Source organism: Lycorma delicatula, chromosome 10 (assembly GCF_047948215.1).
Source record: "Lycorma delicatula isolate Av1 chromosome 10, ASM4794821v1, whole genome shotgun sequence".
NCBI lineage: Eukaryota > Metazoa > Arthropoda > Insecta > Hemiptera > Fulgoridae > Lycorma > Lycorma delicatula.
In genome coordinates this window covers 108,365,200-108,391,481 of record NC_134464.1, presented here as the reverse complement: position 1 = coordinate 108,391,481, position 26,282 = coordinate 108,365,200, and the positions used below count along the sequence as shown (strand labels likewise).

The following is a 26,282-nucleotide window of genomic DNA, read 5'->3' as shown; positions in this document are numbered from 1 at the left end:
TAGCCGTTCTTGCTAGGCTATTCTGGAAAATGTTCCAGTGAACAAGATTGTGCTGTCAAGTGACGAAGCCCATTTTCATTTATCTGGTTGTGTTAACAAACAAAAATTTCGATGCAGAGCGGAAAATAATCCCTAATACTTTATGAACGTCCTCTGCACTCTCAGCGTGTTACAATTTGGCGCGCGCTTGCTGAATTTGGAGTAATAGGACCATACCTTTTTGAGGAATAAAGGCAATCGGTTACAATAATTTCTGAAAGTTATGTAAAACTATTACGCGACTTCTTGTTACCAAGTCTTAATGAAATCGGAAATCAAGACGAAAATTTACGGTTTCTAAAGTATGGGGTCACTGCTCATACAGTAAGACAATCGATGAATTTTCTCAAGAGAAATGTTTCCCGGATGTCTTATTTCACAACGAGGAGACATCCTATGGCCTGTACGGTCACCCGATCTTGCAGCATGTGATTTTTTTTCTCTGAAACTGCCTAAACGCTGAAATCTTTAAACACCAGCCAAGAACCCTAGATAATTTATAAACTACTATAAATCAGTAAATCACTACAATACAATTGGAAATGACAAGAAAAGTTATGCGGATATAATTTTTTTAAATTAATAAAAAGTATGTGAAAATAAATGGCAAACAGTGTTCTTTCAGAATATATTTAACTTTTTTATAAGTTTGTTGCAATTTCTATTTTATTTATATTTCAAATCAGGGAGTTATTTCTGCTGGACTCTGTATTTACTATGTTCAACACGGCGATTGACTATAATGAACGTGTACAAGTTCACTTATACTTTTTATCCAGTATAAATTTCTTCCAACGTCAAAATCGATTATGTAATTCTGCGTATAATATGTTTCTTTAAAAAACCTTAAATAAATTTTTTTTTCAAATAGAAGAAACTTTACGAAGTTGTAAATAAAGCAAAAATTAAGTTGTAAATAACGCACACATGTGTGTGTGTGTGTGTGCGTGTGTGCGCGCACACACTACTATATTTTTTGTAGAAGAGGTAAATGTTTGCATTTGGTTTACTACTTACTGGACATTAATCCTTCGTTGTCTGTCTGGTTGACTGGCGATTTGTTGAGATTATCGACTAAACCAAGAGTTAATGTATTGAATGAACTTAATTACTTATTTGATTAATTGGTGTCATTAAGACCTGTCCATCAGTTTATTAGCCTTACACTCTTATACATTATATATATATATATATATACACTCATCCACTCACCCCACCAACCTTCCATATATGTGTTCAATTTAATATAATGAGGATGCCTTTTCTAAATTATCATGTCATACCGTTATATTAATAGTGTAATGTCATAATAGTTGAAGTATTAAACTCAATATCACTTCATTATGCTCGAATTATCTCTAATTATTTGTTTAATGTAAATTAACATCTCTATTCACATATTTATGAAGAGAAAAATCAATGTTAACTTTCGCTCTTTTGATTTATAAAACGGGTTCATCAAAATGAAAATATGCAAGTTTTCAAATCGTTTTCATTCATTTCAAATGAAATGAATGAAATATGTTCTGTCACGTGAAACTTAATAATGAATTTCGTCGTTGAATAATTAATTTTTTTCTTCAAAATTTGCATAATTGTTTTAATGTATGTTGATTTTAAATGGGAATATATTAATTAAAAAATGAATACATTCTGGAACATTTGAGCAATGACTACTATTCAATACTGAAAAAAAGTGTGTAATTTTAGCCTAGGGTTCTAGCTGGATGATATGAATAGATGTAGCTGGGGGAAGCAGTGATTAGATGTACAAACACCTCTAAAGCCTGTCCTTTATTTTTAACTCCCCTGGGCCGGACCGACTTGATGGTATTACGCCACCCAGAGGAGTGTCCGTTACTCTAATAGGCCCACCCCACCTACCGGCTATATACTGGCATGGCAGGTCAGGCCTACCGGTTGGCTCTTTTGAGATTTTTTTCCCTTTTTTAACTTAGTTAAGAAAACCTAACAGTCAACCCAAGAAGTCCTCAGCGGCTCATCGAAACCAGCATACCTCAGCATGCTGGCTCTCACCGCTGAGGCTGTTCACCCAAACTACAATCTAAAAACCCATATTCCTTTCATCTATAACTTTTTGTTTAAGGACTGACCTTATGAACTCTACAACCTTTCTCCAATTCTCTACCCTACTGAGTATATGATTTATTATCATTTATGATCTATTATCCGTACACCAGTGAGACAAAGTACTTTTAAACATCTTTAAAATATTAACAAGAAATTAAAATAATTTTTTCAAGACTTTCTCATAAATTCCTGAAATTCATTTACTTTTTATTTGATTTGAATAAAATTGTTGTTATTGTTCCTTTAAATAAATTTTAGAAAGCATTATTATCCGATAATGTTGCTCTAAACATTTTTAAAGTGATATGTAAAAATCTGATGTGGACAACACATGACTTTCTTCTACGCCTATTAAATTACATTTACACATTTTTGTTAAAATGAAAAGTAGATAAAATTTTATTTCATTAAAAACTTTTTTTTTCATATTTTTTTGTTGTTATTGAATTATTATTTACTTTAAAACGTTTTTTACAATGATAGGTTAATAATTTAATAAATCAATATACTCAAACTAAAAAAAAAAGGAGATGAAGTCGGATTTGACCGATATGCCTTCCCCTAAGATCCAAATATTTTATTAATTAAAATTTATTTGACTATAACTCTGGAGCCAATGAAAATAGGTAGCACTTATGATATATCGTTGTAAAGCCCTCAATGAGAGCTTATTACTTACTGTATTTAAGAAAAAGTCCAAAATTCATTTTTTGGGGGGGGGATTTTTTGGAAACTTTTGATCCAGTAGATTGCAAAACAAAAGAGGAAGTACAAAACTAGATGTTACAACAATCCTAAATCCAAAATTTCAACATCCTACGGGTGATCGTTTTTGAGTTATGCGAGATAAGTTATACGAACGTATGCACAGTTGTCACGCCGAAACTAGTCAAAATGGATTCAGGGATGATCAAAATGGATATTTTCGTCGAAATCTGGAAACCGAGATTTTTCGAGTTCACAATACTTTCTTTACTTCGTACAATGACAACAATATTATCCCCCTCAAAGTAGTTCCCTTGGGCAGCTATGCACCGGCGGAGTCGTTCCCACTCCTGATAGCAGCGCTGGAAGTCTTCAACTGGTAGGGCTTTTAACTGGCCGGTCACAGTCTTTTGAATGTTCTCCAGATGTCCAAAATGACGCTTGAGACATCCGGAAAAAGGAAAAAGTCACAGGGATTCAATTCAGGTGAATATGGGGGTTGAGGAACAGTAGGATTGCGTTTTGAGGTGAAAAATTCCCTAATGGAAATGGCCGTGTGACTCGGGGCATTATTGTCTTGATGAAGCATCCACTTGTCTGCAGTGTCTGGTCTCACGCGAATCACTCTTTGCCTGAGTCTTTCTAGGATAGCTTTGTAAAACACTTGGTTGACAGTTTGTTCTGGTGGAAGAAATTCTTTATGCACGATACCCCATCTGTCAAAAAAGCAAATAGGCATGGTTTTGATCTTTCAAAATGAAATGTCGAATGATTTGCTCATTCGACACATTTTTAGTCGAATAGGAGATGACGGAGTGTGCCACTTTTCGCTTTGCCGCTTTGTTTCAGAATCGTACTCAAATATCCAGGATTCATCACCTTTGATCACACGATTGAAGAATTCTTGGTTGTTGTCAATCCTCTCAAGAAGATCAACGCATACGTTTCTTCGATTGTCCTTCTGTTCCGTTGTTTGGTTTTGCAGCACCAATTTCTTACAAACCTTTCGCATGTCCAAATCAACTGTCAAAATTTGATGTACGGTGAAAGTGTTTAAATTTAACCGTTCACTCATCATCCTTATTGTTAAATGACGGTCTGATCTGATAAGAACCCTCACACGCTCAACGGTTTCGTCAGATTTTGAAGTTGAACGTCTTCTTGAATGAGGTTGATCTTCAACGTGTTCTCGGCCTTCCAAAAATGATTTGTGCCAGCGGAAAACTTGTCCTCTTGATAAGCAATGTTCCCCATAAGCCTGTTTCAACTTTTCAAAGATCACACTCACGGATTCCCCAAGTTTAACATAAAACTTGATTGCACGACGTTGCTCTAAATTCCGATGCTCCATTTTCGTAACACCCAACAAAACACAAATTCACTGATGGCGCTGTCAAAAATAATGTGTTGGCTGAACGGAGTTCAAACTCGTATTGAACATGAGGAAGGGGTTAACAAACCGGTCTAGCACAGACCGGTAGACACAGTGTTGCAAGATAGCTTGCAGTGTTACCAATCTCAATACTTTTCTCATACACCTCGTATGTAACAAAAATGTTTTTTTCTTCTATTACGAATTTGTTAGTTTTTCTTTCAACTGTAGGCGAGTTTCAATGTTTTAATAATTTTTTTTTATTGGTGTCTGTTGTTTCTATGCGATTACCTTATGTATATATTTAAAAACGCAGTAACCAGCGTAAGTTTAAAGTTTGTAGTTCACTATAATATCGAAATAATAGAATGCAAGGAATTAAGATTTATCGAAGTTAAAAAAATAATAGATCACGCACGTAGCTAGAAATTTTTTTTGAGGATGGCAAGGGAGCTGATGAATATGATACAATAATAATAATAATAATAATAATGAAAATCATTTTTTATTGAAACGGTTTTTTATAAGTTATTGCGTTTAAAAAATACAAAACGTATGCTTAGATTTAATACATTTACTACTCAAATAAGAATCATAATGTTAGTATATAATGTTTTTCATAATCCACATTTATACTGCACACTCGCACAATTACAATCCATTAAAAGTTATGAATTATTAGAAAGCTAGTCGTCGATTTTTCTTTCTCGCCATAATATCTAAAACTTCATCAGGATTAACAGTAATATCTCTGTGCATTGACAAATAAATTAACGAACTTAATCTTCCATTCCCTTACTTGTTACTTGTATCAGTCTTCACAATGACTCTCTTCATTGTGGAGAACGATCGTTCATTAGAATATGTTTTTACCGGAAGAGTCGCTAAAACTTGCAAGAGATTATGGATATTCGAAAAATATTCTTTATTACAGGGATACTATACTTCAATCACTTCTAGATCGCATTTTAAATTTAATTACTTTATTATCTCCTGGCACCAAATAAGATACTCCGCTTGGAGGACAGATTCAGAACATTTATTATCATAATACATCGCTAAAATTTTTACAAGTTCTTCCACTTTTCCAGGACTAGCTGAACCTGGTAAATGATCTTGAATACTTTTTGAAGATTCTAGGAATGCCGGCTAACTGCCTACGCATGTTTCGAATGCGATAAGCAAGTGTTGCATTTCTGGCTTGCGGGAAATCCCCAGTAATCAATTATTTTTATTAGTATTGCGTCAGAGTGAGCGCGGCACTCACACGCCGAGTAAAACCGGGTTAAGGTATATTGGAAGGGATTAATGACTAGGAAGATGATTATGTACCGATATATCTAAAATTTTGTGAAAATATTTTTGAGATATTATACATTACGAAAATTTTAAATGTTAAAAATAGATTTTTTTGGACCAAACTTACTAGATTTAACCCCTAAATGATAAAATATAATTATTGTGACCCGACAATAATGACACTAATAATCGGGTTAGGGACTGCAGTCTCCATCGCCCGACAATTTCGGCAGGGGCTATACCCCCCTCAGCCACCGTCGCAACGTATGTGTAGATCAATATACTGTAAAATATTACAACTTATATCAATTACCAGATTAAACGAAATTAAATCAAGTTCTAATGATGTTTAATTATTATTTAAAACGTATTTCAATTTTACGTTTACCCTTATTATAATAATATTTCAATAATTTCGTATTAAACAATGAAATGAAACAACGTAAATTTATTTAACGTTCATCTCTTCGTAATATTACAGACAAAACATTTAACATGAACAATCTAATTACTTTCGTTGTTAATTTAAACTTAGCAATCAATATTCAATGAAACATTTGTTTAATAATACTGATTATTACTAGTATTATTACTATTACAATTATTATTCGTTGTTATTATTATTATTATTGCAGATGATTGTTCGTGTGTTCGTTGATGGAGAGGTTAATGAAGTTCCAGTAACACCGGAGACCACTTGTCGAGATGTTATTGAATGTGTCAGAGACCCTGGTGAAGAACAATGCTCTCTATTGCAGTCATGGGGGCCTGGATGTGGTAAGCTATTCTGTTCATATATATGCAGTGTATATATATATATATAGTATATACATATATTTTAGTTCCTATTGGTTCAGTATTACTGATTATTTTGTTTTTTTTTTTAATTTAAGCAATTTTTTATAAATTATAAAAATAAATCTCACCTTCACAGAACAATGAAAAAAATTCATGTGTTTTCTCAGTCAATTCAATTCAATTTTCCTCATGAAATTGTAAATTTTACATCACTTTGTTATATATTTATTTTAATTAAAAATTATCATCCTACACATTAATTTTATTTCCATATATTCTAATCTATCACAGTTTTTTTTTTTTTGACAATATTACTTTTATATAAATTTCATTTTGATTATTTGCGAAGCAGTTTTTCACGCTCTTTATTTTTGTAAACGTCAGTAAATAAATTATTTTTAAAATTAAACTTTTTTTTAAACACTAGTAAATAACAAGAACGTTTAATACTATGTAACTTCGATTTTCCGCAATTGTTTGGGCAATGCTTATATTTACCGAATATTAATAAACTATTTTATTTTTATTTTCTTTATTTTCATAATTAAACCAACATGTAGAAAGGTTATGTCCGAGCAATGGTTGCTTATTATATTTTAAAACAATAACAATTATTATATTCATTTAGATTATCATATTAATGATTATCATTTAGATCTGCTTACGTTGATGAAAACTCAATCTTTTACTGATATATTAAATTTAATTTTTTGTTTAATTATTCAATTGTTTGTAATATTACTTATATGACACATGATTAAATGCAGTATGAGGAGCAGTATGTTTTATTTTCTTTATTGGTTTTAGCAGTATTTTCTTTGGTGGTTGGGTTTCAATTAATCACACATGTCAGGAATGGTCGAACTGAGGCTGTACATGAATACACTTCATTTACACTCATACAGTATCATCCTCTGAAGTAATATCTGAACGGTAATTCCCAGAAGCTAAATAGGATAAAGAAAAAAATATGAGGAGCTGTAGGGATTACTATTAGCGGTACTTCTTGCAGAAATTCTCGTGATACGTGTTCAAAGCCTCTGAAGGGGATATTGATTTTAATAAACCGAAAAATGGAAAATTGAGGTTTAGTGAGTGTGGTAGACGAAGATTATCCTTAAGGATAATATGTGTGGGGTAGATTATTGTCCTCAAGGATATCCTAGAAACAATAAATTAAATGGGAAGGATAAAAGAAGATAGAAAGGAATCTAGGGAATTCATTGGATGTATGTAATGTTCAAATAAAGGTGATCATTAAAATATTGAAGAATTATGAAACAGAATTGCGTTTAAAAGAACAGATTATTTTCATAGTGAACTAAAGGCTAAAACAATATAAAGAATGGGAATTTGGAAAATAGAACAACTGAATGAAACAATACTCAAGATTAAACAATGTAGAAATAAATGGAATACCTGAAAAGAATAATGTAGCCCTGGTATTGATTGTCAAAATGTTGCGAACCATTGAACTTTCTAATAACTGAAAACTAGGTAGATATTTATCACAAAATACCGAATAGAATTGGAAAAAGTGATCCTGCAGAAGTTACGGTTCATTTTACCTAAGTTCGTTATATTGTTTCAGCCTTTAGTTCACTATGAAATACAACTGTTCTTTTAAACGCAATTCTGTTTCATAATTCTTCAATATTTTAATGACCACCTTGATTTGAATATTACGTACATCCAATGAATTCCCTAGATTCCTTTCTATCTTCTTTTATCCTTCCCATTTAATTTATTGTTAAATAACTTTAAATAACTCTCCCTTCATTTCCCCCAAATTTGACGACGTTTACTGGATGAAATTGTATCAAAATCTTTTTGCAAGATGGGTGCCAAAAATCGAAGGCGGCAGATTTGTACAGAAAAGGAATTGAAAAGCTTGTGCATCGTTATGATAAGTGCCTCAATTTAAATGGCGACTGTGTAGAAAAATAGTTTAAGTTTGTCCCTTTCAGATGTATATAATAATTTTTATTTTTTTATTGTAAAACGTAACTTACTTTCTGGATAGCCCTGGTATGTATGTATGTATGTATATATATATATATATATATATATATATATCACTTTCTTGTGGAAACGATAACTGCCGCAATTTTGTGCCAGTCAATTTCAAATTGATGGAAAAAATATAAAGACCCAAAATCTCGGTCGAATTCGTTAATGGGCAAAATTCGACCATTGGAGTGGAAATGGGGCGGGCTTATTGGAAAAAACAAAATATCGCTATAACTTTCTTATTAAGTAAAATATCGAATTCGTTTTAAATTCCTACTATTCTTTGGATAATGGCCTAAACCTTATCTGATTAAAGGTTTTTGATATCACCAACCATTAGCCCAGGGGATGGAAAAAAGTGGGGTTTTGAAGACAAATGTCATACCTCCCTTAATAGGCACAGTATCGAATCGGTTTAAAGTGGTCGTTGGCCCCTAAACATTACCTAAAATTTTTGTCTGAAACCATTTTTTATATAACCTACCCTTACAGCAAGGGATGACCAAAATGTTGCTGGAATTGTAAGAAGATGGGGCTTTTCGTATACTAAACATGTGAAACTTCTTTTACATTCAACCATTGCCGTATTGAGTAAATTTGAATTTTTGCTTAACTTTAAGGTGGAAATAATTTTTATCCTCCTACTTATCACCAGTGAAATCTACCTACCTATATTTTTATTTTTTCTTAATATATGAGAAGGGAATAAAAGTCAATTATGACACAAATATTAATATTCAAATAATTATGATTTTGTATACTTTATTCTCATGGAAATTCTTTAGATATAGGATCAATAAAAGTGTCAATGCGGCGCCTTTCACCTTTGTTACGTTCTCGTAAGTTACACAAAAGCCTCACCAAATATTTCTTAATGTAGTACTATAAAAGTGTAATGCACTTTATTTTCGGACTACTTTATTGGTTATATTTTTAAATTATTGATTCCGCCTATCGGTTAATTTAATATTTACGGATAGTTATACGAGGTTAGCCAACGGTAGATTATGTTTGCTGATTTACGAAGTTCAGAAACTTGTTTAATTTAATTTTTGTAATTTAATTATGTTAACGTTAAATTAAAATCTATCCGTAACTGAAATTAGTTAACACAGATTTCAGTGAAGTATACCGGGTGATTCAAAAAGGACTTCATAATTTTTAAAGCATATAAAAATTTATTGAAATAACTTACAAATTCGTTTGAGGTCTCATTTCATAAAAAAACACTTTAAGTTTGTCACCCAACATTTATGTTTGTTCGATATGGCTTCCATTTGTAATGCGACATAAAATCTCACCTGAAGTTGATTTCTTTACAGACAGTAGCCAGCAAGTCGGGCGTTACCTCTGCAGCTGCAGCGTTAATTCGAAATCTTAGCTTAACAAAATCAGCAGTCAAAGGTGGTACATAAACCCGATCTCTAATGAAACCACATATGAAAAAATCTAGCGGGATGATCTGGTGAGCGAGGTGACGATACAATTGGACCTTCACGACCAATCTACCGACCTGGAGGAATCGAGAGTATCAAGAAAATCTCGGACTTCTAGGTGGTTGTGAGGTGGAGCCCCGTCTTGCTGATAGTAATGGCGTTCATCTTGATCATCATCGTCTAACTGAGGAATTAGAAAATTTTGAAGCGTGTCCAAATAAACGACACTATTTACGGTTGCCTCGTGGAAGAAGAACGGGTCGTACAGTCTTTGTTTTCTTCTTTTTCCTGTAATGAAATGTAGTCTTGTACAGTCTCAGTTCGACAATTCCTGTGATGTGTGATTAATTGAAACCCAACCACCAAAGAACACCGGTATCCACGATCTAATATTCAAATCCGTGTAAAAATAACTGACTTTACTAGGACTTGAACGCTGGAACTCTCGACTACCAAATAAGCTGATTTGGGAAGATGCGTTCACCACTAGACCAACCCGGTGGGTTGTCTTTGTTTACTTATGGCACAAAAAACATTGACTTTAGGGCTATCACGAATACTCTGAAAAATTTCATGAGGGCTTTTGCTACCATGTATGGCAGTTATGGGTGTTCACTGATGTGAAACTTTGACTCGTCACTAATAATTACATTGTCTAAAAAGTATCATCGCCTGCAATTCTATCCATCATTTCCACACAAAAATTTAGCACAGCAACTTTGTCGTCATCTGTAATGTGTTGAACAACGGTTAGTTCGGCTTCGAGTGCAATCGTTTGTGTAATGCGCGTCAAACAGTCGTTTGTGGAATGTCAGTCTCACGTGACGCACGTCGAGTTGTTTTCTTCGGATTACTTGCAAACCTTTTTCTGAGTTGTTCCTCAGCACCTTCAGGGACGCTTGGGCGTCCTGGTGATGATGTATGTTTAACAGGACAACCTGTCTCGACGAAGGTTTGGCGCCAAGAGTAAATTGTACGCCTACTAGGAGGCTCCCTACCGTACTCCTCTACGAAAATTACGTTGAACTGCAATTTCTGACTGAAAATCGCGAAACCAAAACACATACAGCACATTCCGCATCAGTAAATGTATCCATTTTTTACAACGCTGGTAACAGCACTGATGGCCGAATTCGGTACTAATGAATTACATTAGTCAAAACCTGATGTATTTTGTTATAAAATGAGAACTGTAAATATGTATGTTATCTACATAGATTTTGTTATACTTTTAAAATTGTGAAGTCCTTTTTGAATAAACATCAGTCCTTTTTTGAATAATAAATATCAGATTCGGATTATATGAAAAAGAAGAAATGTAAACACAGGAATATTGATACAAATTCAAAACATTACCGACACCGCTAAGGGAATATGTAATTTTTTTTTTTGATTTTTCATTCTACACTTTTTATAATTCAAAAACTACAACAAAGCGACATTTTTTCGAATATTTACAATCAGCATGAAAACAACAACATATGGCAAGATTATGACTTTTGAATGCGCTGTATCATTCTAAATAATTACAAAAAAAAAACTAACGAATTTTTCAAAGTATGAATTACCGTAGTGAAAAAACGCTAATAATTAAAAAATCTCTAGAAATTCCCTATTTAAAAATCTAGTAATAATAAAATTTCTAATAAATCTCTTTTTAATTGTCTCTAATGAGAAAATTTCAAAGTATCTCGCATTTATAGACTTCACTTGTTTTATCGAGATTATTTTTTGTCATCCACTGAATGTAAAATACGATTGGCTAATTATATTTGAAAATAGAGTAGGTCACATACATTTAAATGTTTTGTAACTGGGTTAATTACTGTTAGAATAACGCTATAAAGGATTTAAATAAATCACGTAATCTGCTTTTGTTTTTGTTTACCTTAATGTGTGACTGATTTTCTTCTTTTTTTTTAGTTATCGGTAATTCTAAATTTATGTTTAATTATATATACTCAATAATTAGAGTAGGGTAGTATTATATTTTGCTTTACACAGGTTAAATTTGACTGAGATTAATTTATTGTAATACTAGCAGACCCGGCAATGCTTCGCTATTGCTAGATTTGAGTATATATATATATTAAATGAACAGAATTGAAAGTTTGATAAAACATTCAAAAACTGAACATTACGTAACTTCACAAAATTTAACCTTTCATTTTATAAGTCGGAATGTAAATAAATCCAATTGGTAAAACAACAGCACTACCTGTCGGATTTAATTCAAACCACTCTCTAAACACAGTAGCCGGTGGAAAATAACTTTTTAACGAAAAGAGGCATAACTGCAAAATCATCACAATTAATTACTTTACATTAAGAAACTTACAAAACATTACGGAACTTCACAAAATTTAACCTTTCACTTTATAAAAGTCAGAATGTAAATAAATCAATTGTCAAAATAGCACTAACTATAGGATTTAATTCAAAATACTCTCTAAACTCAGTAGTCGATTCAAAATACCCGTAAATTTCTTTCTACTGGTCAAATCGATGATTTCAGTAGCTTTAAACCTTCTCCGAACAACGCGGTCCATTTTGCAAAAACCCACACGTAAATTGGTCCGGTAGTTTTTTAGTCTATAGCGGACACACATACAAACATTGCCTTTTATATATATAAAAGAAGAAAGTCTGTTTGTATATTTGTTTGTTTATCTCGTAAATATCTCGACACCGGCGCCACGTAGCAGGTAATTTTTTTTAAAAATATTTTATTTTCACGTAACTAATATAAATTCTGATTATGAGCCAGATCGGTCAATAAATACAATTTTTCTAAATATCTCGACCCTAGTGCCACCTAGCAGGTCCAAACTAATTCAGAAACCTTCACGTGCGCAAAACTTACCAAAGTTTCATTCGCAATCGGATGAGTGGTATAGGAACGTATACGGGACAAACAAACAAACATTCATTCTTATATATATATATATATATATACGATATTTGTAGAAGAAATAGCAACGATGTTATTCAATTTATCGTCATTTTTATAGAACTTAAAATTAATTTGTATTACTCAGTGATAACGAAATTGAATATTGTCTTCCCTCTTACCTTACTTATTATTTTTTGTTTAAGGAAAATTAATAAAATAAGAAAGCTAACGACAAAATTTTTATTTTGTTCTGCTACTGGTTATTCATTCTTTTTTCCCACCAAATAAATAATCTAACGTGTTCCAAGGTGTAGAAAGTTGTTAGATCATTTATTTATATGCGGTTGTTTCTTTTATTTTCTGGTAATTTTAATAGGGGATACCAATTTGAATATTCTTGATAATAATAGCCTGATAAATGAATTTCTTAATATTGTGCAATTATATGTATTTAAAATATACAAACAAACCTACACGATTACAAAACAGTCTCGATGGCGAAATACAGTCGACCAGCTGCATCGACCATATTCTCTTTATGAGTGGTTTTGGTGGGCAGAGTGATGTGATGGGGCGATCCTGAGGACTGCTATCACTGACCATTATTGTACTTCACTTCAGATGAAACTTAAAACTTTGTAAAAGTTAAGACAACAACCGATAATATTATCAATAAAATAAATTATGATAAAGTTAATTAAAGTCCAGATAAAGAAAATTCGAACGACGTATGCAGTATTAACACTGATACAGTAGATATATTAGTTACGAATTTTATGAATAAATTACTGACTATTTAAACAATTTATTAAAATGTTACATAAAAATAAACCACTAAAACAATGTATCACTCTGAGCATGGTAGCTGCAATGAAAAAAATAGAAATTATTAAAAGGACCTTTTAATAGAAAACTAAAATATTATTGTAGGAAATTGGAACACATTAAACAGTATAATAAAGAAAGAAAAAATTTTTTTATTATACGACTGCTCAAAAAGAAGTGTAATGTTTTTAGGGTGTATGTATGTATTTATGTTCTATCGTAGGAGCTCAACGGCCGGACCGATTTATAGATGTATGACCACGCGTTATAATCATTACGTTACGGGGAATGCCATAGACTTTATAAATATATGTTTAATTGCAACTAAAAGGCCACAAAAAATCATATATACGATTCTAAATCAATAAATCGATAGTATTTTCAGTATCGATTTATTTGTGTCGAAAATAGTTGTATTTTAAGATCTGTTAAAATTAGGAAATCGTGTAGGATACTGTTATTTTCATTTTTGAGCTATTAAATAGCCCTGTGTTTTGAGGCCATCCCTGTGTTTCGAGCAAGATAGGGGTCAAATTAGACATTATCTTGATAACATTTTTATGAATTCTAAGTCAGCAAAAGAACAACTTAATAGCTACCTCATTCGTATAATTTGACATCTTGCAATTTTTCATTTTTGTGAAACAAAAAGACATGGTATTTATTTTAAATATAAATTACCTGATTCATCTCAAACTGAACTGATTTTATAAATCAGGATGAAAATTAATTGAAAAAAATATGTACTTCATCGGTGAAATTCTGCATGAATGCATAAGAAGACAAAACAAAACTTTTAACAGTTTGAATGCTACACTGTGAATACGGTGTTCTTTGGTGGTTGGGTTTCAAGATGTTTGGGTTTTTTACAAATCATTATCAGGAGATTAAAAATTTTATAAGTCAAAAATTAAAATGAGAATACAGTCATAACTGTTTGAATTTCAACAGTAAACTGAAGTTTAAGAGCAGTGTACATTTTAAGAGTATACTGTTGACATTCAAACAGTCATGATTGTGATCTCATTTTAATTTTTGACGTATAATATTTTTAATCTCCTGATGATGGCTTGAAAAAACCGAAAGATTATCAGAAAATACATCTTTTTTGCTGGTAAGGTAGTTAAAAAAAAAAATTAATTATTTAAAAAAATAAACTTTTAATTATCTAATTCTCTTATGTAAGATAAAACTGTTTCCTTTTTGTCCCCTTACTCTAACTAAACAGAATAATATTAAAGGGATGGTGCCACAAAACGAACAAGACCCTTGTGGACACTTAATATTTCATCTTTTACAAAACTCAGTTCCGATTATAAATCATATAAATTAAGTAATAAATATTAAATTGTATTATAAAACAATTTTAATATTGGTTCTAGACTATGAATAGATAACCTTAGAGTACAATTATAATTAGTATTAGGATTACTCCATTAATTATTCATTTTGTAAAAGTGAAAGAAATAAAAGAATTTGAATTTGAATCTTTTATTATATAATACGTGGTGCTACCCGTGGATTACTTATGGTAAAATCTTGGTTTGAAAGCTATATTCTTACGCTCAACCTAGATAAGACAAAATATATCTCGTTCTCACCTACTGAAGCTGACAAACCCCCTCGTGAATTTCAACTAAAACAACATACATGCTCAGTAAATAATAGCTAATCGATCAACAGTAACTGTCGTTGTCAGTCAGTAGACGAAGTCGAGTCGGTAAAATATCTCGGAATGCTATTGGACGATCTTATGAAGTAGAATCATCACGTACAGTATTTAACATCAAGACTTAAAATACCTTTTACATACATTTTACAAAATAAAATATCTTGAAATAATAAGAATTATATATTTTGCATATGCTCATTCACTTTTTCAATATAGAATCGGGGAGGAACATATGATAACCATCTTAATAAATATTTATTCTCCAAAAATATTTAATTAGTGCAGCTCTTGATAGATCAAGGGTATAATCCGATACACGCTTATTTGAAGAATTTAAAGTACTTACTTTGAAGCAAATATATGTCAAGAAAATAATACTACAAATAAATAAATAAATGATATTGAATTTAAAAATACACTGTACAATACTCGTTCAGCAGTAACAAATTCTTATATCACATTCTTTTCAAAATGAACTGTTTGCAAACGTTAATTCTCGTATTACTCCAGTATAATTTTTAACAAAGTTCTGAATCATTTTAACATTCAAATAATAAAAAGTAATATAATCAAAGAAATAGATGAATCGGTGAATACATTCCAGTATGGACTGTAGTACTGAGATACTCACATTTCATTTGATTCACGGAATGTAGTTAAGCACAATCGGTAATGTCTTACAGCACTTGCTGTAAGACATAAAATGTCCATAATTTTCCTGAAGGTAGGTCCGAACCCTCTTACCATATTTTTTGACACTTTTCGTTGGACATTAGAGCTAATTGAATTCATCTCAAGAAATATGGCGCGAAAGGTTCGGACCTGCCTTCAGGAAGGTGGTGAATATTTTCAACACTTGCTGTAAGACATTACCAGTTGTGCATAATTACATTCCGTAAATCAAATCAAATGTGAGTATCTCTGTATTATATTCCAAGCGGAATTATCGATTATATACGAGATTTATTTTTTTTTCAAGGTCCGATCGGTCGCGAAATAAAACCCGTGCAAAAATCGGATGAACCTTTGCGCATATGCGTTGCGCAGCGTCTCTAGTATGGCCTACAATCACGCCGCGTCACTTCGTTTAGTTCTGAACACGCAGTTAACACGTAAACATGTCTACAACAATAGCTCCAGCCAAGTGTGAAGTGCGTGCCGTAATTCGATTTCTTCAGACTGAGGGGTGTAATGCAGCTTAAATTCATCGACGAATAAGTAATAATTAAGTACGGTGAAACTTCAATGAGTGACAGCAAAGTGCGACAATGGTGCAGGAACTTTAAAGCAGGACGTACAGAAGATGTTCATGATGTAGGCGGTCAGGGAAGGAAGCGAGTGTCAACCGATGATCTCGTTGAGCGAGTTAATGATGCAATTCGAGAAAATCGTCGGTTCACAATTTCTGTATCGAGTAATTCGTTTCCTGAAATTTCAAGCTCAGCTCTCTACACCATTGTGAGTGAGAGACTTCAGTACCGCAAACTGTGTACTAGATGACAATGCTCGGCCGCACACTGCAGCTGTAACAAAGACGCTCCTGCAGCGTTTTCGTTGGGAACTGTTTGATCACCCAGCATACAGCCCGGACAGGCTCCATCCGATTTTAACCTCTTTGCTCAAATGAAACGCTGGCTAGGAGGACAGCATTTTGGCACAGACATCGAACTGCAGACCAGCATAGAAACATGGCTGAAAACACAGGCGGCTCCGTTCTATGAGAAGGGTATTGGGAAGTTGGTACCACGCTACGACAGATGTCTAAATTTTTTATTTTCACTGTGGTTTTAATTTCGTGACCGATCGGACCTTGAAAAAAAATAACCTTCGTTTCATGAAGTGCACGATAAAATGATCGCACTATGAAATAATTGCAACTTGGGACGCCTTTTTTTTCTGTTTCACCGTAAGGTATGACTTCAGAGGATGAATGAGGTTGATATGTATGAATGAAAAAGAAGTGTAGTGTAGTACAATGTCAGTCGATCATTACTGAGACGTGAGGTTAAATGAAACCCAAAACCAAAGAACACTAGTATCCACGATGTAATATTCAAATCCGTAAAAGTAACTGCCTTTGCTAGGATTTGAATCTTAGAACTCTCGATTTCGAAATCAGCTGATTTGCAATGGTGAGTTCACCACTAGACCAACCCGTTGGGTTAATTTGGGACTCCTAAAGCAAACCGGAAGAAAAATTTTAACTTGAATAAAGAACTATTTGTCTGATTATAAATATAGAAAAACAGAAGAAATCGGCTGCGTCGCCCAGTGTTGCCTGAAGATTAGTGAAAGTTATAATTTATTAGAAACTGTAGTTTAAAAAATATACGAATTTAACAAGAATTTAAGCTGGAAAACTTATTTCATGAAAAGTATGCAGAAACTTCATTTTTACAATAAGAGATCGTTATGTATTATCGTTTTTGAATGTTAAATTTATTAAAAATTTTTGAAAGTTAACATTTTATGCTTATCCCCTCCCGCACATTGTTTTTCATCGGTTGGGATATTCATTGATTGGTTAACTTTCATGCTATCTTTATGGTTTTTTTTAGATAATCTTTATCTTATTCAATTTAAGTAACAGCCGTGCATTATTAGGTCATGGTAGATTATCTTAATTAGAAATTTCAGTTTTGAAATTCAATTTTATGCTTTCTATTGTTATTACTTAATAAAAAGATGGTAATTTTTTACTATTTCTCTAAAAAATTCCGTTAAAAATTCTTTTTTTTTAACAAACTTTAGTTTTATCAATTTTTTTTATTAATATTTTATATTTTTCCATTTATTTATTTACGTATTTTCTTATATATACGTTTTTTCTCATTGTCTAATGTTAATAATGATTATTATTTAACTAAACGGCCATCTAGTTTTACTATGATTCGACTTCCGGAACATTTCGACATATTTTCGCGTTTCACATCTTATATATATATATATATATATATATATATATATATATATAGAAGTAATGTGACCAAGTTTGGTCAAAATCGGTCTAGTATTTCTGGAAATGTAAGGTGATTTAAAGGTCAACACCGAACAAACATATGTACATACGAACATTAACATCCGGAAAATTTCAATACGGTTTTTTAGTTTTTTTTGGTTCCTTAGGTGTGAAAATGTCAAGATCCAGTGAAAATCTTATACGCCCAAATTTGATCGAATGCAATACTTTGCCTTCTATACATGTAAATCTGCTACAGCACTATCTAGACGGGAAAGAAAAATGTAATTAATTATTAATTGATAATTAAAATATACAATTACATGAGACCAAGAGATTCAAAGAAGCGTTTTTGTTCCTTTATGTTAAAGAGTTATGTTTTATTTTTTTCTTAAAAAAATAATACGATTTGTTATCTATTAACAAATTAAAAACACCTCATACTGTTCAGGTAGCTATATATCAGATCATTTTAAAGAATTCTGTAGTTGGTGGAAATACAACAATTTTACTAAAGTTGCTTACCGGTCTCGTAAGCATTCTTATCTATGAATCCGCCTTTCTGTTTTTTAGTGGTAAATATTCAGAAATTCTTTAACCATATAGTTAATGGATGATAAGACTGTAAGGTGTCTGAAAATATGAAAGAACAATGCTAATATTGTTCTTTTTCTAATTATTCTTATCACTTGTTTCTGTTTAATTAAAAATTAATTTATGCATGAAAAAAATCATTAAAGTAAAAAAGATATTTTAATTTGTTTATTAGAACTGGGCATTAAATTAAAAATAAATAGTTATTATCAATTAAAAAGTAAAGGAAGAGTTAATAAGTTTAATTAAAGGGTTATTAAGTTAATAAATAACTTTTTGAGGTCAGTACTTAATTAGTTAATTCTTAACATTAAATGAGTAATTATAAAATAATTACGACCAACTAAAATGTAACATTATTATACATGACATTTCATCATTTTTGTAGCATTCCAGTTACTAAAAAGAGTATGTAACTAATGAATTTATTAAGATATTCATTAAGATCGCGAAATTCCATTAATGGTTTTACCTAAATTTAGATTAATTTTTCTGTTTTCAGGAAAATAATTTTTTTATTGATAATTGGGTGCTGATTCAAGATTGTGATTTTAAGGTTGTCAAGAACAGAATTTTTAATTCTGAATACCATTATTATGTAATTTAGTTGTAATCTTTTACGATTTACAAGAACGTTTTACCGGTTACTTTGATGGGAAATCAAAGGAGCTGGTTTCTAGAAGATAGAAAAATTAATTGTGTTGACAATGCCGATCGACCACCAACTTTCTTTGTGAAACTGGGAGAACGTTATACTGACATAATTCTGGTAACAGGTAATATATTGAACAAAACCGGTAATAAACATGTTTGCTTCGAAATTATTATTAGTAATCCATCGAATAAAAATTATGAAATAATCAATTTGGATGAAATCATTTTTCAGATCCAAATGAGTCGGGACATAACTCCCTTAGAGACTCTGCACTTCAAGAAAGGTCTAGTATTACCACCAGATTCAGGGATCTAGTATAGAACAATGTGCAAACTTTAAATTAATGACATAGCAGTACCGATTCCTGTGGCCGTCATATCCCGTATTCCCGGCTTCATTATAGGGTTGTTTCAATCTCTGATGCAGAAAAGGAACGGGCTGCCTCACACACAATGCCTTAAAGCTGTAATGAATATCCAGGTCAATCTTCCACAAAGTAATACTCAGAAGTAGAAGGTATCCCGGTATTCTGATCTGAATATGTTTTCTGTAAAGGGTTAGAGCTGCAATTTTATAATATATTTTCAGTTTTTTTTTTCTCTTTTACTTCCTTGTACGAAGTAAAGGAAGTATTGTGATCACGAAAAAGCTCAGTTTTCTGATATAACGGAAATATGCATTTTGATCATCCCTGAATCCATTTTGACTAGTTTCACCGCGACGTCTGTACGTACGTATTTCGCAAAACTCAAAAACGATTAGCTGTAGGATGTTGAAATTTTGGATTTAAGACTGTTGTAACATCTAGTTGTGTACTTCCCCTTTTTATTGCAATCGACTGAACCAAAAGTGTTCAAAAAAGCCCAAAATCCAAAAACCTTTGATTTTGGACTTTTTCTTAACTGCAGTAATAAGTCCTCATTGAGTGCGTTTCAACAATATATCGTAAGTGCTATTTATTTTCATTCGTTTCAGAGTTATAGCTAAATAAAATTTAAATTAATGAAATATTTGGATCTTACAAGGGGTTCTTACAAGGGGGCACATCGGGGTTCAAATCTGATATCAACTCCTTTTTTTAATTTAAATATTTTCATTTATTAATTATATTAACCTCTGATTGTAAAAAAAGTTTTACAATAAATAATAATTCAATAATAATGTTAAAAAAAAAAAGAAATATTAGTGAAATAAAATTTTATGTACTTTTAAAAAAGTATCTATGTAATTTAATAGGCGTACAAGGAAGTTATGTGGAGTCTACATCAAATTTGGTGAAACATCTGATTAATTAATATTGATTGAAAATTATAATTTAATAGGTGTACAAGGAAGTTATGAAGTTCACATCAGATTTTTTGGAAAAAATATTCCCGTTTATCTGTTACACAATTATTTTTGAAAATCTGTACTTCGTGAATAGACATTATTATTATTATTATTATTATTATTATTAGGTCCAAATTCAAAATAAATGAAAGAAAGCAATATGAAACATTCAATGGAAAAAAAAGTATATTAATAATACATCCTAACCCCCGTAAGGGAAGACACCCGCATTATAGTTAACTTATATTTAAATTCTTAAACAATTTCTTAGATCTAATCACGGTAACATTAAAGTTATGATATATTAAGGATTTTTTTTACCATGCTGTGGTTGACCGAATCCTAATGCTGCCTGGAATCTCGTGACAGTATTTGTTAGTTTGATACTAAACTTTTAAAATACTGTAATATAAAGAAAATAGATAAATAGGAAGAATTTCATTAACAGTGATTATGAAAATCTTCACAGGAATCTGGTTATAACATATTTAACAGCTATTTGGAATTTTAAATCTATTAAAACATTTTTGTCAACGTTTTTTATCTTAACAACATCTAATGATTATGATCCTTAAATTTTGTTTAAGGGAGGTGACGTTCAAATGAGACTATTTCTGTGATTGGCTGAACATTTTATTGCTATCTACATCTTTCGTGAGATAAATGTTTTCTTACCCAATCATACGTAAGAAGCGTATGCTAGGTGGATGGAAATTTGATTTGGAAGTTTTATTGTTTAAAACAACTTTCCGCATTCGGTTGGGATTGATTTTGTTTTATTTTTTTATTAATAGAATATAGATTTTTTTACGTATTCCTTAAATATTATCTGTATATTTATTTATGTATTGTATATTGTCATATTATGACAATCCCGGTCGTCACACTACCCTCTCTGTTGCTAGCCCTGATGGGCTTTACCGGAGGTCGTCTTTTAGAACCTTTAAACTTGTTAACACAAAACAGTCATCAGTTTGGCCTCTGTCAGGATACCACCGATGCAAATGCCTCGATATATATTTCAATCAGAATATTTATACAATCTACTATCGCCTTTTTCTGGCCTCTTCCAACCGCTTCTTCTTTCTTTCTTTTTCCTGTTTAGCCTCCGGTAATTACCTGTCAGATAATACTTCAGAGGATATGTATGAGTGTAAGTGAAGTGTAGTCTTGTACAGTCTCAGTTCGACCATTCCTGAGATGTGTGGTTAATTTAAACTCAACCACCAAAGTACACCGATATCCACGATCTAGTATTCAAATCCTTGTAAAAATAACCGGCTTTACTAAGACTTGAACGCTGGAACTCTCGACTACCAAATCAGCTAATTGGAGAAGACGCGTTCACCACTAAACCAATCCGGTGGGTTTCAATCATTTTCATACGATAGTTCATGAAAAATGAAAATTTTCAACTAAATGCATGAATTTAGCGTAGAGGTAGCGCGTTGTAGCGTAGGGGTGGGTCATATCAAATTTCGACACTGTAGTGCTGTATTGTCATCTTAGTTACATACGTGTACCAAATTTCATTGATTTTCATACGATAGATCAAAAGATTTGATTATTCCTAAAGCGAGTTGAATAAAACCTTTTAGAAATCAATATGATAAAATGAAATAAAGTGTAATCATTAAAAGGAAGTTACAAATCCGCATATTAGTTTTAAGGTCATAAGACTGCTTTCACATACATAGATTACTAAAATTTGGCAAAAAATCATTAAATATACTGTAAAAAAATTAGGTTATTTATTTTCGAAATCAACTTAATTATATAATATTACAACAAGGTATAAAACTTCATAAAAGTAATAGCTTGCATACTTAAATATATTGAATATAATTATCATTCGTAAATGGTTAAATTTTATGTTTTGTGTGTGTGTGTTTTAAAATAGGTTCAAACATGTAACGTTTCCTCTTTCATTTCACTACCAAATAACTTGCAGAAATTTTAGATCTTTGGTTTTTTATCACCTCCTTCCAGGGAAGGAGAACCTCGTAGCTTATTCATAAAATACTACCCTCAGATTTTTTATGTTGTAATATCAATGACATAGTAAAAGAATAGGCATTCGAGTTAAGCTGTTAGCACATTACCGACGACAATTTATCGTTATTTCATCCTTTTTTTTTTGTTATATTAAATGATTCGCAGTACATCATCATTTTTTTACCACTTTTTCTCATAATGCAATGTAAATGCATTATTATATTACACTGGTACAGTACAAAGTCAATAAAAATATGTACTTGTATTAGCATATGATATGGTAATATTAAATTACGTACATTATTCTTCTTATGACAAATAATATACGAGTATATTACAAATTGCATAATAATGGGAAATTTTTTATCTAGTTTCCATTATTTGTTTTTATGTTTATACGCGTATATTTTTTCTACGGCTGTATTATAACATTTGAATTACGCTGTTGGAATATGTATCGTAATGAGGGTCATTATTAAACAGATGTTCATTACGTACAGGTGTTTTAACTATCAAAAGCCTACTCTTTTCAACCACTGGCCGATCAGAAGCGAGTACTGTTTAATGTATCTTTTTTTTTCTTTTTTTTTGTTTTCAGTCATTTGACTGGTTTGATGCAGCTCTCCAAGATTCCCTATCTAGTGCTAGTCGTTTCATTTCAGTATACCCTCTACATCCTACATCCCTAACAATTTGTTTTACATATTCCAAACGTGGCCTGCCTACACAATGTTTTCCTTCTACCTGTCCTTCCAATATTAAAGCGACTATTCCAGGATGCCTTAGTATGTGGCCTATAAGTCTGTCTCTTCTTTTAACTATATTTTTCCAAATTCTTCTTTCTTCATCTATTTGCCGCAATACCTCTCCATTTGTCAGTTTATCTACCCATCTGATTTTTAACATTCTCCTATAGCACCGCATTTCAAAAGCTTCTAATCTTTTCTTCTCAGATACTCCGATTGTTCAAGTTTCCCATATAAAGTGACGCTCCAAACATATACTTTAATAAATCTTTTCCTGACGTTAAATTAATTTTTGATGTAAACAAATTATATTTCTGACTGAAGGCTCGTTTCGCCTGTGCTATTCGGCATTTTATATCGCTCCTGCTTCGTCCATCTTTAGTAATTCTACTTCCCAAATAACAAAATTCTTCTACCTCCATAATCTTTTCTCCTCCTATTTTCACATTCAGCGGTCCATCTTTGTTATTTCTACTACATTTCATTACTTTTGTTTTGTTCTTGATTATTTTCATGCGGTAGTTCTTGCGTAGGACTTCATCTATGCCGTTCATTGTTTCTTCTAAATCCTTTTTACTCTCGGCTAGAATTACTATATCATCAGCAAATCGTAGCATCTTTTTCTTTTCACCTTGTACTGTTACTCCGAATCTAAATTGTTCTTTAACATCATTAACTGCTAGTTCCATGTAAAGATTAAAAAGTAACGTAGATAGGGAACATCCTTGTCGGACTCCCTTTCTTATTACGGCTTCTTTCTTATGTTCTTCAATTCTTACTGTTGCTCTTTGGTTCCTGTACATGTTAGCAATTGTTCTTCTATCTCTGTATTTGAACCCTATTTTTTTTTAAATGCTGAACATTTTATTCCAGTCTACGTTATCGAATGCCTTTTCTAGGTCTATAAACGCCAAGTATGTCGGTTTGTTTTTCTTTAATCTTCCTTCTACTATTAATCTGAGGCCTAGAATTGCTTCCCTTGTCCCTATACTTTTCCTGAAATCAAATTGGTCTTCTCCTAACACTTCTTCCACTCTCCTCTCAATTCTTCTGTATAGAATTCTAGTTAAGATTTTTGATGCATGACTAGTTAAACTAATTGTTCTGTATTCTACACATTTATCTGCCCCTGCTTTCTTTGGTAACTATAACACTTTTTTTGAAGTCTGACGGAAATTCCCCTTTCTGATAAATATTACACACCAGTTTGTATAATCTATCAATCGCTTCCTCACCTGCACTGCGCAATAATTCTACAGGTATACCGTCTATTCCAGGAGTCTTTCTGCCATTTAAATCGTTTAATCCTCTCTTAATTTCAGATCTTAGTATTGTTTCTCCCATTTCATCCTCCTCAACTTCCTCTTCTTCCTCTATAACACCATTTTCTAATTCATTTCCTCCGTATAACTCTTCAATATATTCCACCCATCTATCGACTTTACCTTTCGTATTATATATTGGTGTACCATCTTTGTTTAACACATTATTTAATTTTAATTTATGTACCCCAAAATTTTCCTTAACTTTCCTGTATGCTCCGTCTATTTTACCAATGTTCATTTCTCTTTCCACTTCTGAACACTTTTCTTTAATCCACTCTTCTTTCGCCAGTTTGCACTTCCTGTTTATAGCATTTCTTAATTGCCGATAGTTCCTTTTACTTTCTTCATCACTATCATTCTTATATTTTCTACGTTCATCCATCAGCTGCAATATATCGTCTGAAACCCAAGGTTTTCTACCAGTTCTCTTTATTCCGCCTAAGTTTGCTTGTGCTGATTTAAGAATCCCCTTTTTGATAAATATTACACACCAGTTTTTATAATCTATCAATCGCTTCCTCACCTGCACTGCGCAGTAATTCTACAGGTATTTCGTCTATTCCAGGAGCCTTTCTGCCATTTAAATACATAATTGTTTTTTTTTTTATTTTTATTTTAATCCGATCTAATAGTTAGCAAGCAGAGGTTAATTTGAAAGTACTTAAATAGGTAAAAGCCTATTAGCCTTCTATATTGCACTTTTTATTCTTTTGTAAATTATGTCGGATTTTAATGTACATCAATGGCTGTTGCATATTGTATGTAAATGCATATAAATGATAAGAGTATAAATTTTAATACGGAACTGATAATTATTAATTTAATTCAAAAAAGAATGAAATTTCTTAAGAACTTTCCTTAAGGTCTCCTAGAAACTAAATACTAACTTGTATTAAATTCTCTATTAAGTATGTATCTATATTTTAATTAGAAACTATAAAAATATATCTAAAACAAAACATTACATAATCTAAAAATCCGATTTCAAGAAGACTATAATATATATCATCATGCTTATAAAACTTTTACATATTATTTAATGTATAACAAATATTTTTGCTTTCCCGTCTAGATAGTGTTATAGCTCTAGAAGAGAAAGTATTGTAATTGGTCGAATTTCGGCATATACGGTTTTCACTGGATCTTGACGTTTTGGTAACTAAAGAACCAAAAAACCGATGGAAATCATCCGCATATTCGTATCGCCTAATCGTATCGTGTAATCACCTTATACACTCATCGATGAAATTTCAAAAGTCAAGCTTACTCGTTACTGAAATGGACTCGTCCAACATCTGAACATCGCAGCGACGCAGTAGAACACTACCGATAGTAACAAAAATGACTTCTTGAGCCCGACAAAGAAAAACGGCAACAATATTGTCAACGGTTCCGTCGATTTCTGCGTGAGGGAATTAATTTTATGGATTCGTTATTTTTCACAGATGAAGCACGGTTTCATTTGGATAAACATAATGGTAAATCGTATCTATGAACAATTGGTCTCTTAGCCGATGGAACATTTGGGTACAGAATATA

The 26,282-nt window shown here is 31.8% G+C and overlaps 1 protein-coding gene across 2 annotated transcripts in view; it reads left to right on the top strand.

Annotated features, from left to right (window-relative positions):
- ASPP (Ankyrin-repeat, SH3-domain, and Proline-rich-region containing Protein) overlaps window positions 1-26,282 on the top strand; it is a 1,120,014-nt gene that overhangs the window by 36,547 nt on the left and 1,057,185 nt on the right. For both annotated transcript variants that reach the window (XM_075377013.1, XM_075377010.1), the window contains exon 2: window positions 6,142-6,283. In XM_075377013.1, coding sequence (XP_075233128.1) covers window positions 6,142-6,283 — 142 coding nt within the window. The remainder of the gene's footprint in view (window positions 1-6,141; window positions 6,284-26,282) is intronic.